General features: G+C 49.2%; 2 protein-coding genes across 2 annotated transcripts in view; both read left to right on the top strand.

The window, feature by feature from the left end:
* The window catches only part of LOC101341091 (transmembrane protease serine 9), a 36,373-nt gene extending 20,980 nt beyond the window's left edge, over positions 1-15,393 (top strand). Inside the window, exons 6-14 of the mRNA XM_004381852.2 lie at positions 5,923-6,012; positions 6,926-7,122; positions 8,396-8,529; positions 11,903-11,954; positions 12,798-12,872; positions 13,353-13,509; positions 13,906-14,171; positions 14,686-14,822; positions 15,241-15,393. Coding sequence (XP_004381909.2) covers positions 5,923-6,012; positions 6,926-7,122; positions 8,396-8,529; positions 11,903-11,954; positions 12,798-12,872; positions 13,353-13,509; positions 13,906-14,171; positions 14,686-14,822; positions 15,241-15,393 — 1,261 coding nt within the window. The remainder of the gene's footprint in view (positions 1-5,922; positions 6,013-6,925; positions 7,123-8,395; positions 8,530-11,902; positions 11,955-12,797; positions 12,873-13,352; positions 13,510-13,905; positions 14,172-14,685; positions 14,823-15,240) is intronic.
* On the top strand, positions 5,347-9,817 carry LOC101340840 (kallikrein-12). Its single transcript, XM_023736172.1, has 3 exons — positions 5,347-5,383; positions 8,396-8,529; positions 9,662-9,817. Exons 1-3 carry the CDS (start codon positions 5,347-5,349, stop codon positions 9,815-9,817), a joined length of 327 nt encoding a protein of 108 aa, XP_023591940.1.
* Positions 15,394-17,316: the final 1,923 nt, after the last annotated feature.

Here is a 17,316-nt window from a genome sequence, read left to right as displayed (position 1 = left end):
AGCAAGGGAGAATGAAGAAAACCAAAGACACAAGGGAAAGATTAGTCCAAATGACTAATGGACCACAACTACCGCAGCATCCATCAGATTGAGTCCAGCACAACTAGATGGTGGCCGGCTACCACCACCGATTACTCTGACAGGGATTAAAATAGAGGGTCCCAGACAGAGCTGGAGAAAAATGTAGAACAAAATTCTAACACACACACACACACAAAGACCAGACTTATTGGTCTGACACAGACTGGAGAAACCCAAACCTCAAGAGTATGGCCCCCAGAGACCCTTTTAACTCAATGACTGAGGTCATTCCTGAGGTACACCCTTCAGCCAAAGACTACACAGGCCCGTAAAACAAAACGAGAATTAATGGGCACACCAGCCCAGGGACAAGGACGAGAAGGCAAGAGGTGACAGGAAAGCTGGTAATGGAGAACCCAAGGTCAAGAAGGAGAGAGTGTTGACATGTCACTGGGTTGGCAACCAGTGGCACAAAACAATACGTGCATTAATTGTTTAATGAGAAGCTAATTTGCTCTGTAAACCTTCATCTAAAGCAAAAGAAAAAAAGAAAAAAATATATCTATATGAGGCCAAATGGTCAACACTTACTCTAAATCAAAGACAAGAAGGCAAGGGAGCAGGGAAACTAGATTACTGGAAACAGAACAACTAGAATGGAAATATTGAGAAAGTTGGCGCACTGTAAAATGTAACCAATGTCACTGAACGAATTATGTAGAAATTGTTAAAGGAGAACCCGATTTTCTATGTAAACTTTCATTGAAAACACAATAAAATATTATTATTTAAAAAAAAAAAAAACCTATGGAGCAGTTGTACTCTGCACACATGGGGTCGTCATGAGTCAGAATTGACTTGACAGCAACTAACAACTACAAAAACTCAAGGGCCCCTAAGCAAAACATCCCCCCTTTCCCCTTCCCTCTCACCTCTGGTAACCACTCACTAACAATCTCTGGTTTCTATGTATTTGTTTATTTCATATAAGTGAGACCATACAGTATTTATCCTTTTGCAACTGACTTGTTTCGCTCAGCATAATGTTTTTCTAGATTCATCCGTGTTGCGGCTAAATCTATTTTTAACGTTTGACTGCTGACAAGTTTTAAACCTCACCCCTCCTTCTTGCCCTTCTGCCCCACATCTGGGCAAACTGATAAGAAAGCCTGTGGGGTCTGGGAACAGGTTTGTGGGGAAAGAGGGAGAGGTCATTTTGAGTTCTCCAGGAGGCTGTTGGATGCACAGGGCTGAAGCTTGGGAGAGAGACCTGGGCTGGAGAGAGAGACTTAAGAGCCACCCTACCATGAAGGACAGGTGAAACAGTCAAGGTGTATGAACTCACTGAAGGGAGAACTTGTGGAGTGAGGAGAATGGAGGGTGGGATGAGGCCCTGGGAACACCCTTGTTTTTAAGAGATTGGTGGAGGAAAAAAGGCCTATTCATGAAGGAGCGCCAGGGAAGTAGGAGGAAAACAAGAAAAGCATGGTGCCCTGGAAGCCGGAAGAGGCATGTGTTTCAAGAAGGAAGGAGCAGCCGGCCATGTCAAAGGCAGCTGAGAAGTTGAGTAACATGAAGACAGAGAGGTGACTATTGGATTGGACAACGTGGAAGTCTCTGGAGACCAAAACATGACCATGGCTGTGGAGTGCAGGCAACAGAAACCCCACAAGAGTGGACTGGAGAAAGGAGGGCGAGGAGTGGAGGCAGCAAGGAGATCTCCACGGAGAAGTTATGCTGGGGAGGTCTGCAGGGAAACAGGGCGGTAACTGGAGGGGGAAGTGGGACTGCTTCTAATTAAACTCTGGTCCCAGCATGATTCAGAGGCATCTCAGGAAATGTTTGTTGAGTGAATGAATAAGTGAATGAATGAAAGAGGCAGACAAATAGAGAAATAGAATAAGAGAGATGAAAAACAGAGAAAAAGGGGGCAAAGAACAACAGTTGTAACTGATATTTTGTCACATCTAGACAAAAAGATTCTGTCATCTAAGCCCACTCTGAAAGTTCCTTCTTTACAAAGGAATCAACTGGTAAGTGTAATTTTGGTAGCATGTACACTTGACATACCTGATATTCCCATCCATCTTTTGTTGCTTTTTTTGATGTTCCTGAGAGGGAGCAGTGTGCAAACATTAGTCTCTCCCCAGCCCCATTTTTTCAAGTGGGAAAACTGAGGTCAGGAGAAGAGACTGAGTCATGCGATGAGGAGGTATCAGCCCACATCTGTAGGATTCCAAAAACAATCTTCTTTTTCCTTTAAATATTTTATTGTGTTTTGGGGGAACTTTTACACAGCAAATCAGGTTCCCACTTAACAGTTCTATACATACTGTTCAGTGACATTTGTTACATTTTCCACATTGTGTCAATATTCTCATTATTTCCATTCTAGTTGTTCTGTTTCCATTAATCTAGCTTTCCTGCCTGCCCACCCCCGACATTTTCGTCTTTGCTTTAGGATGAATGTTGACCTTTTGGTCTCATACAGATAATTATTTTTTTTAAAGGAGCACAGTCCTCAAGGGTGATGTTGTTTATTTTATGAGCTAATCTGATATTTAGGTGAAAGAGGTGACCTCCAGGAGTGGATTCAGTTCATAGTTTAAAGGATACCTTAGGGCAATAGTCTTGGGGGTTCCTCTAGTCTCTACTGGTCTAGAAAGTCTAGCCTTTTTTAAAATTTGAGCTAAATTTGAGTTTTTTCTTTTTTAATTTGAGCTTTGTTCTACAAATCTCTCCCATTCTATCCAGGATCAACTATTGTTTCCTTGATCAGAATGGTCACTAGTGGTAGCCGGACACCATCTAGTTCTTCTGTTCTCAGGATAGATGAGGCTGTGGCCTATGTAGTCCAAAAACCATCTTCTTTTTTTGAACCTGTAGGAGGATTCATACCTTCATCTATTCACATGGGAACATATTAATTCATTTAGTCATTTGTGTATTCATTCATATGTTTGGGTAATGATTAAGAATGTAGTTTCTGGAGCCAGCCTGCCTGATTCAAATCATGGTTCTGCTACTTACCAGATGTGTGACTTTGGGCAAGTGACTTCATCTTACTGTGCCTCAGTTTCCACATTTATGAGGGCCCCCATGCTCTGTGCCTTCACCACATAGGTTGGGGTGGCTGGGTTCTTTCTAGGGAATGGACTTCATAATGAGCTTATTATGATCCCCAACAGTAAAGACTTGAGGCGTTGAGACTTGTGAACTCTGGGAGGCTGCCTGGGGGAGGTGACAAGTGATGTTCAAAGCCCCAAGATTTCTCTGAAAGTAGGGTCTGTGTGCCCACAAGCCAATTCTTCCCTTCTTTGGGCTTCACTGCAGCTGCAGAAAGAGGGAGTTGGCTTTATCCAGAAGCCACAAATTGGCAGTCTGTGGGTCAAAAGAGAGCCACTACTGGGGACCATGGTCTCAGGGAACATCTAGCTCAATTGGCATAACATAGTTTATAAAGAAAATGCTCTACATTCTACTTTGGTGAGTAGCCTCCACCAGACTGAGGCCAGCACAACTAGATGGTGCCTGGCTACCATCACCAACTGCTCTGACAGGGATCACAATAGAGGGTCCCGGACAGAGCTAGAGAAAAATGTAGAACAAAATTTTAATTCACACACACACACAAAAAAAAAAAAAACAGACTTACTGCTTACTGGTCTGACAGAGGCTGGAGAAACCCTCAGAGTATGGCCCCCGGGCACCCTTACAGCTCAGGAATGAAGTCACTCCTGAGGTTCACCCTTCAGCCAAACATTAGGTAGGCCCATAAAACAAAGTGAGACTAAGTGGGTACGTAAGCCCAGGGGCAAGGGCAAGAAGGCAGGAGGGGACAGGAAAGCTGGTAATGGGGAAACCAAGGTCAAAAAGGGGAGAATGTTAATATGTTATGTGGTTGGCATGCAATGTCACAAAACAGTATGTGTATTAATTGTTTAATGATAAACTAGTTTGCTCTGTAAACCTGCATCTAAAGTACAATTAAAAAAAAAAAGGTCTATCAGAGAATTTCAAAAAAAAAAGAAAAAGAGAGAGAGAGAGAAAGACAGAGAGAGCCACTAAGCAAGGTCCCTGGGTGGCACAAATAGTTTGTGCTCAACTGCTAACCTAAAGGTTGGTGGTTCAAATCCACCCAGCGGCACTGAGGAAGAAACCCTGGTGATCTGCTTTGGTAAAGATCACAGCCAAGAAAACGCTATGGAGCAATTCTATCCCATAACACATGGAGTCACCATGAGTCAGAATGGACTCCCTGGCAATGAGTTTAGTTTAGTTTTTGGTGCTTCTTGAAACAGGGAAGGCAAGGGTCCTCCGAGATAGTCAAGAGTTGACTGTGCATTTCAGAAATTCAATTAGAATCAGAATTCCATAGAACCCAGTTTGGAAATCTCTCTCTCCATGATTGCCTTGTTTTAAAGTCTTCCCTCTCTCTCTCTCTCTCTGTCTCTGCTCTTGGACTTCCTGCCTGTCACTTCAAATCTTGAGTCCTCTCCTGCTTTCTCAGCGTCAGTGTCTTCCTGCCTCTCCCCTGACCTCTGTGGGATCAGGCCCCAGAGGTCACTGCTCCCCACCCTTCCTGAGCCCTCATCACAGGAGTTGGGATTAGAACCCAGCTCCTCTGTCATCTTGAGTCATCATCAGTCCAGAGGTGCTGGCTGTTTGGAGAGGAGGAAGAGGAAAGGGGGGCTGAGACTCCTCTCCTGAGCCACCCTGGCCCCCTTCATCCCTCCCTGCCCCCTCCAATGAGCTGTAAAGCTCCATTAAGTGTCATTAGGCTGAGAAGAGCTTCTACAGGTTTAGAGGAGACCCGCCCCATCCTTGCCTTTCTTGTCCTCTTCCCTCAACCAGGAAATTGGATGAGCTGGAACAAAGAGAATTAAAACCTTGGCCAGCATCTGGTTTGGGACAGGCAGACAGAAGGAAGAGGACAGGTGGGGAAGCATGACAGGTGGCTGAGGAGCCAGGTGGACAGTGGGGGAGTTGACGGACCAGGTGTCCGGCAGATGAAAGGACAAGCAGGTAGGTATATAGAGAGATAGCAGACAGGCTGACAGACAGACAGCTGGATAGACAGGCAGAAACTGTGATACCCACATAAGGGATCCAGCAGACAAAGAGATAAGGTGAGAAGGGGAGAGACAGACACCAAGGAGATGACACACAGAGGTGGAGGATGGGGAGGGGAGGGGCTTCCCTGCAAAGGAAGAAGACAGGGAAGAGGTGGGAGGGACAGGGAAAGAAGGGGAGGTGGGTTGACAGGGAAACAGCCATCTTCTGAGAACCCTCACCTTTTCTCCAGATCTTGGTGGTGGCCCCACCATGGGGTCCAGCATCTTTTTGCTTGTATGTCTTATCGGTGAGTTCCCCCAGGGGGCCGGGGCTTGGTCCCACATGAAGACCCCCATCTCCCCATCTCAGCTCTGGATCCCAGCCTTGTATTGAAGAGGGGAGGGGAGTCACTATGCCTCCAGCCTTGGGGTCATGCTTATCTCTGTCTCCTTATATCTTTTGATCCATCTCTTCTATCTCTGTCACTGTTTCTGTTCTCTCTCTGAATTCCTGTCTCTATTTCCCTCCAGTCTTTAAGCATCTCTCTCTCTCTGTTTCCCTCTTTCTCTTCCTTTCTGTGTCTCTCTTGGTGTTTTGCTATGTCGTTTCTATACATCACTGGGTTTTTATGTCACCCTGCCTGTGTCTTTCTTTTGTCGATTTTTCTCTCTGCCTATCTTTCTCTTCCTTGTTTCTCTCTCTTCCCTGTTTTTCTCCTTCTGTTGCCTGTTTCTCTCCCTGTCTCTGTCTTTCTCTTACCTCTCTGTCTGTCTTTCTGTGTCTCTTTTCCTATCTCAGATCCATAATCTTTATGTCTCTGACTCCATCTTTCTGGCCTGTCCCCAGGGCCGAGTGTCTCCCTAATGCACAGCCTTGGCAGGTGGAGTTGTTTGAGGGCACCACCCTGCGCTGTGGGGATGTCCTCATTGACCGCAGGTGGGTTCTTACAGCTGCTCACGGTAGTGGCAGGTAAGCCTAGTCTGAGTCCATTTCTGAGGTGGGTGAGGAGAGAGTCTTTGGAGGGGATTGCTGGGATCAAAGTCTCAAGGGAGGGGGATGCTGAAGGGTAAGAAGCTGGCCCTGAAGCAAGAAAGTGTGAGGTTAGACAAGAAGTAGAACCTCCTCAACAGTGGCCTGGGGTGCAGTAGGATGAAATGGAGGGGAGGGGAAAGGAGGGCCTTGGGATCTTCCTACCCATCCTCTCCCATTCCCTCACATCTCACTTCTTTACTAAATGACATCAGTCACCTGACCCAGTCTGGGCCGTGGACCCATATCTGACTCAAACTCTTTCTGCAGCCTCAGAGACTAAGTCTGGTACCTCTCTGGGCCTCAGTGGTCCCATCAGTTAAATGAAGGGCTTGGGCTTTCCAGGTCTGTGCTCTGGATTTTTTGTGAAAGGGGAGCTCAGATACAAGGAAACAGAGACTCAGGGACAGGACAAAGACAGCCCATTCATTATTCACCCGTTCATTCATTCAACAGTGTTTACAGCAATTTCTCTGCGTCAGGCAGTCTTCTAGGTTCTGGGAATCCAGCAGGGAACAAGGCAGACAGATATCCCTACCTTCGTGGGACTCATAGTTAATAGAATCAGAGAGAGACACAGGTGCACTGCATGGGGATCAAGACACAGGAGGAGAAACGGGGTGAACAACCAAAATGGAAAGGCAGAGATAGAGACTGAGAGATTGAAAGAGAGAGACTTAGAGAGAGTGAGGAAGAGGACAGTGATTGAGATGCAGGGGAGCAGAGAGAGGCAGGAGGGTCTAGGAGTGTGGCATGCGGGTGTGGGTGCCTGGGTGCCTGCCCACCTGCTACCTGCTGAGCTGCCACCACCTCCCAGCAGGTATTGGGTGCGCCTGGGGGAGCACAGCCTCAGCCAGTTGGACTGGATGGAGCAGATTCGGCGCAGCGGCTTCTCCGTGACCTACCCCAGCTACCAGGGAGCCGTGCAGAACCATGACCACAACCTTCGACTTCTGCAGCTGGGCATGCCTGTCCGCTTGACCCGTGGTGTCCAGACCCTGCCCCTGCCCAGCACCTGTGCAACCGCTGATACCAAGTGCCACATTTCGGGCTGGGGCACCACCAACTGACCATGGAGTAAGGAAGTCCTGGGGTCAGAGGTCAGGGTGCATAAGCATTTGGGGTGTAAGGTGAGAGGTCAAGAGTCATGACATCTCAAAGGAAGGGTAGTTAAAGGGTCAGGGTGTGGGGCGACCATCAGGGATCTTGGATTGGGGTCAGAGATCATGGTGGGTCAGGTGCGTCTTGAGAGTCAAAGTGGTTAAGGGATTCGGTATGGAGTCAGAAGTCGGGGTCATGGATGTGGTAAGGTCAGAGTGATGAGGAAAAAAACCCCATTGCCATCGAGTCGATTCCAACTCATAGCAACCCTATAGGACAGAGTAGAACGCCCCCATAGGGTTTCCAAGGAGCAGCTGGTAGATTCAAACTGCTGACCTTTTGGTTAGCAGCCAAACTCTTAACCACTGAGCCACCAGGGCTCCAGAGTGATGTCAGGGGTCATCAAACTGTGGCAAATATATATACATATATGTGTATATATATATATGTATATATATATATATATATATTTACACACACACATATAATCTAGGGAAGTCAAGAAGGGGTCACGGTTCATGGCTTCTGGTGTTAGAGGTCATTGTAGAGCTGTGCTCATGGGATCCAGATGTTGCACTGCTATCTGGTCACAATCTGAGGATGGCAATTGAGATTCAATCAAGGATCACATGTCTGGGGTTGGAAGTCATGAGGTTTAGGGTCTGGGACCAGAGGTTAGGGGTCATGGAGTCTGGGGTCAAATAAACTAGGATCAGAGGTCACTGTGGAGCTAGGGTCAATGAAGTAAAGGCTTAGAGGATACAGAGCTGAGGTTAGAGGTGAAGGCAAGGAACATGGGGTCAGCGGAGAGAGCAGACAGGTGGTCAAGCTGGGCTGGAAGGAAAATGAGATTGAAGGTCAAAGGTCAGTATCTGGGATTGGATAAGAAGGTCAGTCTGGATTCATAGTATCTGAGGTTGGAAGACAAGAGAGTCTTGAGTCATGGCATTTAAAATTGTAGCTCAAAGGTCAGGGGGACTGAGCCAGTGAGCTGGGATCAAGGGTCACCATGAAATGGAGTCATAAATATGAAATTTAGAGGTTTTAGGTTTGTGGGCTAGAGATTGCCAAGGGGCTAGCGGTATCGGCTTGGAGCTGGTGGTCAGGAGTTAGGCTTCCTTGTGAGCAGGGATGTGGCCCCAACATGTAGAGCTTTGGGAGACCCTCCAGCACCCACCTTCCACCCCAGGCCTATTCCCAGACCGGCTCCAGTGCCTCAACCCCTCCATTGTCTCAGATGCTGCCTGCCGTGCAGTGTTCCCTGGGAGAATCACGGACAACATGGTGTGTGTAGGTGGCTTGCCCGGGGAGGACGCCTGCCAGGTGTGTGAATGCAGGGACTCCAGGTGTCCCAAGAGAGGAAGTGAGGGACAGAGACGGGAAGGGGAGAGACTGAAGGGAGGAGGGAAAGGGAGGGAGAGCTGGAGGGAGGATAGACAGGAGAAGGAGCCGGAGAAAGGGAATGAATGGAGGGTGGGGGACAGATGGGGTCAGAAGGCAGGAGAGAGCCAGAATAAGGGAGGGAGAGAAGCAGAAAACAGGAGATAGAACCAGGGAATAGCGGAGAGAGAGAGGCAGGGGGTGGACAGAGAGAGCAGAGGGAGGGAGGAGACAGAAGAGGAAAGCTGGGGACCGTCACAAAGAGAGGGAGAGGAAGAGATAAAGAGAGGATGGGAGGGCAAAGGGTTAGCCAGGACTTGGAACTCAAGCTGGAAACCAGTTGTCTTAGTCTCTGAGTCTTCCCTATACCATCCTCCGGTTGGTGGCTAGATCAGGTGAGTGAGAAAAGCAGGAAAGGGAGTCGATGGATCATCTCACTCTCTAATTCTGCATTCTTGCCCTCTTGGGTCCTCCAGAGGAGGCTGCCCCATCTCACTGGCAAGGACCCTAGCCGTTGTCCATGAGAGAGCCCTCTACCCGTTAAGGTGTCCCACCCTCCTCCCATAGGATTGGTCATTGAATATAATATTCTCTTCACTCACCGGCTAGGGCCCTAGCCATTATCCTTCAGGGAAACTTCTGCCCTTCCCTGGGATTGATCATCAATGATAGTGTTCTCTTCCCTTATTGCCAGGGCTCTAGCCATTGTCCTTATAATAATCCTCTGCCCTTTATAGAGTCCCACCCTCCCTGGGATTGGTCACTGGAGATATTATTCTCTTCTCTCATTGGGCAAGGCCCCAGCCATTGTCCTTAAGACAATCTTCTACCCATTATGGAGACCCCCACCACCCCTCTTTCCTTGGGGTTGGCCCTTACAGATGGTGCTTTCTTCTCCATTGGTCAGGATTCCTGCCATTGTCCTCAGGGGACCTGTCTGTGTATTTTTCCCCAATGACCATGCTTGGAGTCACTCTCCTCAAAACCAGGAATAGGTTGGTGGGTTGGAGAGAGGAAAGTGGGAACAGGATTTCTCTCTGATTCAGGAAGTGCTTTTTCTCCTTCTTCCCTCCAGGGTGACTCTGGAGGCCCGCTGGTATGCGGAGGAGTCCTTCAGGGTCTGGTGTCCTGGGGGTCCGTGAGGACTTGTGGGCAAAAAGGCATTCCAGGAGCCTACACCAAGATTTACAGATATGTGGACTGGATTCAGAACATCATAAGGAACAACTGACCTTCTCCTTCCACCTCCAGCCTCAGCTTGGTGGCAACTCTGACTCTCAGAACACCAGCACCTCCTCCATCATCATCCACAGCTTCTACTCTTCTCAGTCTGGGAGGCTTCTTCCAGGAACTCCAACTTTAGTCACCCCTTCTAAGACCCATGGTTGGGAGGAGGGTGACTATCTGGAATAAATATAACTGGAAGAAGGGTTATGTCTATTTGATATGCCCATGCTGGTTGAAACTGAATGGAGAGTTCATGGGTTTCCCTACCTACAAGTGTAAAAATAGAGATCAAAGAAGGTGAGAGTTTTTTCCCAAGGTCACACAGGAATGGAATAGAAAAAGTTACTTATGACAATAAAATCAAGAACCATTTTTTCTCCAGTCAGCTTGATGAGAACAGGGCCCAGAGTTAAGTTTTTCAAGGGACCATGAAGGACCTAAAGAGAAAAAAAAAAAGTATTGGCTCCTAAACAACAAAAGGAATACTGCAAAATAAAAATTTATGACTGTTCAATTAAATGTCTATAAAACGCAATCTTCTTTCAGCTTGCCAACTGCAATTCGACTCGTCTGTAGTTGAACACACATTATATTTAATGTGGGATGTGAGTTTACTTTAATATGTCTGCAATGACGAAGCATGGAGCGCAGCTTTGCAAAGCAAGAGAGATCCTGTTTACCTCCTGGATTCTGTCTCTACCATGTCTTCCAGGACAAAGACGGGGGAATGTGGAAAGAGACTATCTTCTCCCCAAATCCATCAAAGTGGAATTAGAGATGGAAAAGAGTGAGGAATGATCATACAGTGATAGAAACGTTTGCTGAGTACCTACTGTGCTTGGTTCTTTCCATGCAGAATCTTCTAGAGTCCTCATCTCAACCCCATGAGGCAGGGTTGCCACTCCCATTTCATACCCATTTCACAAGTGAAGAAACTGAGCTTCACAGAGGTGGAGTTCCTTGTCCCATGTCACACTGGTAGGAAGAGCTAAGGCTGGCTGCTATTAGCACCTAGGCTTACCCTGCCTTGTTCCACATCTGGTAGAGGAGAGAGGAGAGGAAGACAGAGAGGGGGAGAGCTGATAACAAAGAAGCTGGGAAGAGTGGGGATCAGCACATTTGCAGATGAGGAAATTAAGGGGGGAAGTCATTCCGCTGAGGTCACACAGACAGTAAGTGCTACAAAGCAGCTGGATTAGGACCCTGGGGTATCTGGAGGCCTGGGAGGCTGGGAGAGGAAAGCAAAAGGAAGGGTCAGCTGAGATGCACAGCCCCAGAGCAGCCTTGAAGGGTTGGGGAGTCTGCAAAGGCTTAATTTCCTTTTCCTGGGCCATGACTCCCACAGGCCCCGACCTGCCTCCCCCATCCTCCTGTCCTGCCCCTTCTCCTGGCCCCAGCCCCACCTCTGTGCTGCCCCAGTTATTCCCCCTCCTTGCAATGGTGAACGGGAGAAGCCCAGAGGAGGCCAGGGGTGAACCTGGGCTGGTGCGGGTGGGGATGGAGGGACAGGGAGAGGAGCAGAGACAGAAAGACATGAAAATTAGGTGGAAAGAGAAAAAGAGACAGAGAGACAGAGGGGGAAAAGAGTAGAAGAGAGTCATAAAAAAGACAAAGACGGAGCAAGAAAGATACAAAGAATCAGAGAAAGACACGCAGAAAGACAGAAAAACAGAAAGGGACAAAGGTGCAGGGACACATAAGAGACAGAATTAGAGACAGAAATACAGACAGGAAGAGAAAAATGACAGACACACATACACAGAGATAGAATTAGAGAATGACAGACATAAGGAGAGACAGAGAGGTGCAGACTGAGAGAGATGAGGAAGGAAGGGAAGGACACAGACTGACAGATGGACGGACAGAGACACGAAGAAAGCGAGAAAAGCAGAGAACAGAGGGGCTTGGGGAGGTGACAGTGGTGGCAGGTAGCACCTCTGAAGCCCTGGGCCAGCCTGGGGAGGGCCCCCTCACACACCCCGCCTCCAGGGTGATAAGGCAGGGCTAGGAGGCCCCTTCATCCTGGGCCCGCCCGGGGCTGCCCCCGCCCCTGCCTGTCTGCTGGCCTGTGCCTCCTGTTCCGACCCAGCCTGCCTCCGCCACCACCGTCGCCGGGCCCCCAGAGCCCCAGCCCCAGAGTCGTGAGTCCGGGAGAGAAGGCAAGGGAAACCCTCCCCCCAGCACACCTCTCTCCAGGTGCCTGCCCTGACCAACTGTGCCATGCCTCTGTCTCCACGCCCATTCTTCCCTCTGCTTCCGACCTTCTCGGCTTGGGTGATGAATCTTTGCCTCTGTCTGTGTCTCTCACCCCCACCAATATGCTCCAACCTCAATAACCTCTGACCCAGCTTTGGTTGCTGCTGAGCTCAGCCCTCCACCCCCACCCCCGCTGGCCAGGGCAGCTGAGGGCCCTGCCCCTGACCACCCTTGCCCAGCTCTGTCAGCCATGCCTCAGAGGAAAAGGGGTTCAGCAAGGTGGGGGCCAGGACTGTTGTCCTAGGGTGAGCCCCTACTCCACCCTGGGCAGACCTCAATCACCCTGTTGTTGGGACAAGAAAAATGGGATGGTTACCAAATGGAGCCTGGTCCACTTATTCCTCCCACCCCAAACCCTGAGCCAGGTCTCAGGTGGGCAAGAAGGAAATCATTCGCCAAAATGTGCCTCAGACAGGCGTTCAGTGGCTGACTTAAAACAGGGCCAGCCCATCCCTGCCCAAATGGAACCTCTCCCAACAGCTTCCACATCCTCCTTGGGATACTGGAAGCTTCTAGCTAAGATCAGGCCCCTTCCAAGGCCACCCTCGGTACCAGATTTATTTGAAGCGTTTGAAGGTTGGAGTGCTGTGAGAATCGGGACTTCCCAAGCCCTATGGTTTCTCCCTGGGGGAAGCAGGGAGCTAGAGCAGGTGAGGGAGAGAGGAGAGGGCATGAACCCCAATCTCCTAGTCAAGTGATTTTGTCCCTGTGTCCCTCCTTGTTTCCAGAAGAACCTGGGGCCTGCCCTTCCCCGCTCTGGGCCGTGATGATTCTGCGATTAATCATGCTTGCTCTGGTGACAGGTACCTTGAGGGATTGGGAAGGGCAGGGACCTCCCTCTCGAATCTCTAGGATCCCCCAACCCTCTATGCCTGGACATTAACAGGGCTGATGCTCAAAATATAGAACAACACATAGGGCGTCTGAACAGAGAGAGCCATGATGAGATTCTGGATATGTCCCATGCTGTACGAGGCATAATCCCTTTAGATGCTAGAATGAGGAGAGGTCAAGGAGATCCTGGAGGAGAGGCCAGGGCAGCTGGATTGGGATAGGGGACACTTGCGTAGAGCTCAGGGCAGTGGCTACTGACCAACCAGTTTGGATCTATGTATTTCGATCATTTAATGCCTGATCTGTCTGTATAGTGCATTACAGCAGGGCACTGGGTTGGGGCCCAGACCACCCACTTTCTCTCTGTCCTCACCAACCCCATTTCTTGTAGTTTTCCCATCCTACCTCCTCTCATGCCTGAGTCCCCTCTTTTACCCCTACCCCTCCAGGGCATGTAGGGGGAGAGACCAGGATCATCAAGGGGTACGAATGCACTCCTCATTCCCAGCCCTGGCAGGTGGCACTGTTCCAGAAGACACGGCTGCTTTGTAGGGCAACCCTCATCGCTCCCAAATGGCTCCTGACAGCAGCCCACTGCCGCAAGCCGTGGGTGCGGGGGCTGGAGTGGGGTTGGGAGGGGGCCGAAGATGGAGAGATGGATGGAGATGGGTTTGGGGATAGAGAAGATGTGATGGGGGTGTGGGGAAGCCAGGGTGAAAGATGTGGGTGAAAGATGGGGATGGGTAAGCATTAACATTGATGGTAGGGCTAGAGTTGGGATTGAAGATGGAGGGAGGGATGATTATGGAACTGGAATGGGGTTGGGCACAGAGTTGGGGATATGTCTTGAATGGGGGCTTTAGTGGGAGATGGGAATGAGGTTGGAAGTGGAGCTATGTTATTTCATTCTCACAGATGTCATTCATCTCTCCCTCTGTGCCTCCCCCCATCTCATGTCTCTCCTAACCTTTTCATCTCTGACTGTCCTCTCTTCCACCTCAGCCACTGCGTAGTACACCTGGGGGAGCACAACCTCCAGCAACAGGATGGCTGTGAGCAGACTCGAACAGCCACTGAGTCCTTCCTCCACCCAGAGTTCAACAACAGCCTCCCCAACAAAGACCACCGCAATGACATCATGTTGGTGAAAATAGCGGCACCAGCTTTCATCACCCGGGCCGTGCGACCCATCACCCTGTCATCACACTGTGTCACTGCTGGCACTCGCTGCCTCATTTCTGGCTGGGGCACCACTTCCAGCCCCCAGTGTAGGGGCTCCAAAAGGGAACATGGGGGAGTCATGACTGGGAGGATTCAGGGAGCTAGAGGAATCTTTAAAAATGAGAGTCATAGTGACATAAGAAGAGATTACGTGGGGGTGTCATTGGTGGGATAAGTTGAAAGGAAGAGTGTTAAAGGAAGGGCTGGGGAGGGTGGAGACAAAAGTTTGGGCCTTGGAGTCAGACAGATATAATGTGCAATCCCAGCTCCACGCTTGCTAGTTGCAGAACCTTAGGCAAGTGACTTCACCTCTCTGAACCTTGATTTTCTTCTCTATAAAATGAGAATAATCACACCTACCTCCCAGGGTTGGATCAGAGATAATGTAGAGCATCTGGCATAAAGAATTTACTTGATAGCATTATTATTGCTATTGCTACAAGCAGAGAGATGAGTTGGCTGCAAGAAAGAAGGAAAGTCTTTCCAGATATTGGGTTCAGAGTAACCACTACAGGGAGAAGGGGTGCCCGCTTCCCATACTTTCTCATGCTGTTTCCACAGTGCACCTGCCCCACAGCTTGCAATGTGCCAACGTCACCATCACTGAGCACAAGGAGTGTGAGGATGCCTATCCCGGCAGTATCACAGACACCATGGTGTGTGCCAGCGTTCAAGAAGCGGGCAAGGATTCCTGCCAGGTCAGAGGGCAGGGCCTAGGTCTCCAACCACATTCCTATCTCCATCTCCAATCTCACTTAAGTCTTCATGTCCCTCCACAATCTCATCCTCAACTCCAACCCCACCTCCCCCTGCAACCCCAAATCCATCTCCATCCCCAATTCCCATATCCAACTTCAAAACAACCTTTACCCCAGCCCCAGTTCCAACCCCATTCCCACCCGTTTCCAACCCAAACATTCCCAAACTCATTTTAGGCTCTAATCCCACCCCTAATCCCATCCCTAACCCCAACCTCCTACCCAATCCTATCGCTAATCCCATTGCCAACTCAATCTTCAATCTCAACCCCACCCCCAACACCATCTCATTTACTCCCTACCACCACGCCCAACTCTCCCCTTTGCTTTGACTGGCCTTCTCTCTCCCCATTCCCAGGGTGACTCTGGGGGACCTCTGGTCTGTAACAGCTCTCTGCAAGGCATTATCTCCTGGGGCCAGGATCCATGTGCCATCACCAAAAAGCCCGGTGTCTACACAAAGGTCTGCAAATATGTGGACTGGTTCCAGAAGGCCATGAGAAGCAATTAACCAGGACCAGCTTGCCACAGTCCAACAACCTGAATCCTTACTTGGTGATCTGGTTCCCATTCATTCTGATATAATTAAACACCAAACAGGGACCTTTTATGTACTTTCTTTGGGTCTCCTTGACTGCAGATGCAGATGACGTTGGAATCATCCTGGGGTTTGGAATTAGTAAGACCTGGGTTCATATCTTGGCTCGTACTAACTTGTGACTGTGGAAATGATAATAGCTGTTTTGTTTTGTTCACTGTTGTATCCCAAGTCTCTAAGATAGTTCCTCGCACACACCAACGTTTCAGTAAACACTTGCTGAATGAATGAATTTATTGAGTGCTTATTCTTAATACCCTTATTAGTGCCAGACCCTGGTCTAAAAGCTTTTAGATGTATCAACTAATTTAATCCTTACAAAACTCTATAAGGTTGGTACTTTGAGACACAGACAGGAAGTCACTTGCTCATGGTCACACAAACCGTAAGTAGAAGAGCAAGGATCTGAAGCTAAGTGGCCTCTTAACTAGAAAAGCTTAGTTTCCTTATCTGTAAAATTGTGCATGCATGCATGCAAAGCTATGTTAGCACAGGGCCTGCACATAGTAAGACCTAGCAAAAGAGCACTATCATTATTTTTTCCAACCTCCTCGATGGGTAGTAGCTCATCTAGATCTGTGCTGGCCAGTGGGGTAGCTCCTAGCCACATGGGACTGGTTAAACTAAAATTAAATAAAATCAGAAATGCAACTCCTCACTTGCACTGGCCACTTTTCAGGTGCTCGCTAGCCACAGGTGGCTGATGGCTACCATTTTAGATAGCACGTATAGAACATTTTCGTCACTGCAGAAAGTTCTATTGGACAGCGCTGTGCTATACAAATTCTGGAGTTAATTCTCAAAGGAGACGATGTCTGACACCTACTCCAGAACTCGGGGTCTTTTCCAACGTTCGGCTCACCTTGTAGGGGGAGGTAGCTGGCATGAGGAATGAGAGCCCAGAGCTAAAATTGAGGCTTCCTGGTTGTTAGGATGATTTACTGTGTGACCCTTCTTGTGAGTCACCCTCCCCCCACCCCCTGGGGCCTCCATTTCTCTCCTGAAATGAGGGAGTTGGCCAAGGCAATGCTGATGCTCTTCTGTGATTCATGGGCCTGTGTATCATCCAGGGACACACAGGTGACAGAGAGAATGTGAGATGGTCACACAAAGATGGAATGCAGAGCCTCAGTCCCTCAACCTCCATGGGGAATTGTCCCTGAGATACACACTGAGCCCACTGCTCCAGCTGTGGGTTGGGCTCATGCCAAAGAGACAAAGCCTCTCCATACGCTGGGTCTGCATCTCCTCTTTGTCTCTGTCTCCTTGTCTTTCTCTTTCCCTGTTTCTGTGTATTTTAGCCTTGCCTGGCCTTGGCTTGTCACAGTTTCCCTCTATTCCTGTTGTGTCCCTCTATCCCTGTCTCAGAGCCAGTCTCTATCTCTCCTGCTCTTTCCTTCAGTCTATTTCCACCTCTTTGCCTCCCCCTCAACAATCTGGCTTTTCTCGCTTGGTCATTTAAGGTATGCATTTCCCTGTTTATTTATTTTCCTGTCTCGATCACCTGTCTCAACATCATCTGGGGACCTGCTACTCACTCTCCCCACCTGGGAAAGTTTCTTGGAACGGAGGCATGGAGGAATCTCCAGGGAATTCAGCTGGAGAAGGGTGTTTTGGGCACAGCACAGGAAGAAGCCTGTATTACTGGGACCCTCCCAGGGCAGGAATCTGGGCCCTGGTTGAGTGCCAGCCCCACCCAAGGTATAATTAAGGAGAGGGAAAGGGAGGGGACGAGTCCCTGAGAGGTGGGTGGGAAGCTTCCGGGCTTTTAGGTGTTAAAAGGGAAGGCCGGACCAGCGGTCCCTGGGCAGAGGATCCAGCGGTGGCCCACACAAC

The sequence above is a fragment of the Trichechus manatus genome, unplaced genomic scaffold (genome assembly GCF_000243295.1).
Source record: "Trichechus manatus latirostris isolate Lorelei unplaced genomic scaffold, TriManLat1.0 scaffold00087, whole genome shotgun sequence".
In the NCBI taxonomy this organism is placed as follows: Eukaryota; Metazoa; Chordata; class Mammalia; order Sirenia; family Trichechidae; genus Trichechus; species Trichechus manatus.
The sequence above is the reverse complement of the archived record's forward strand: the minus strand, read 5'-3'. Positions and strand labels throughout refer to the sequence as shown.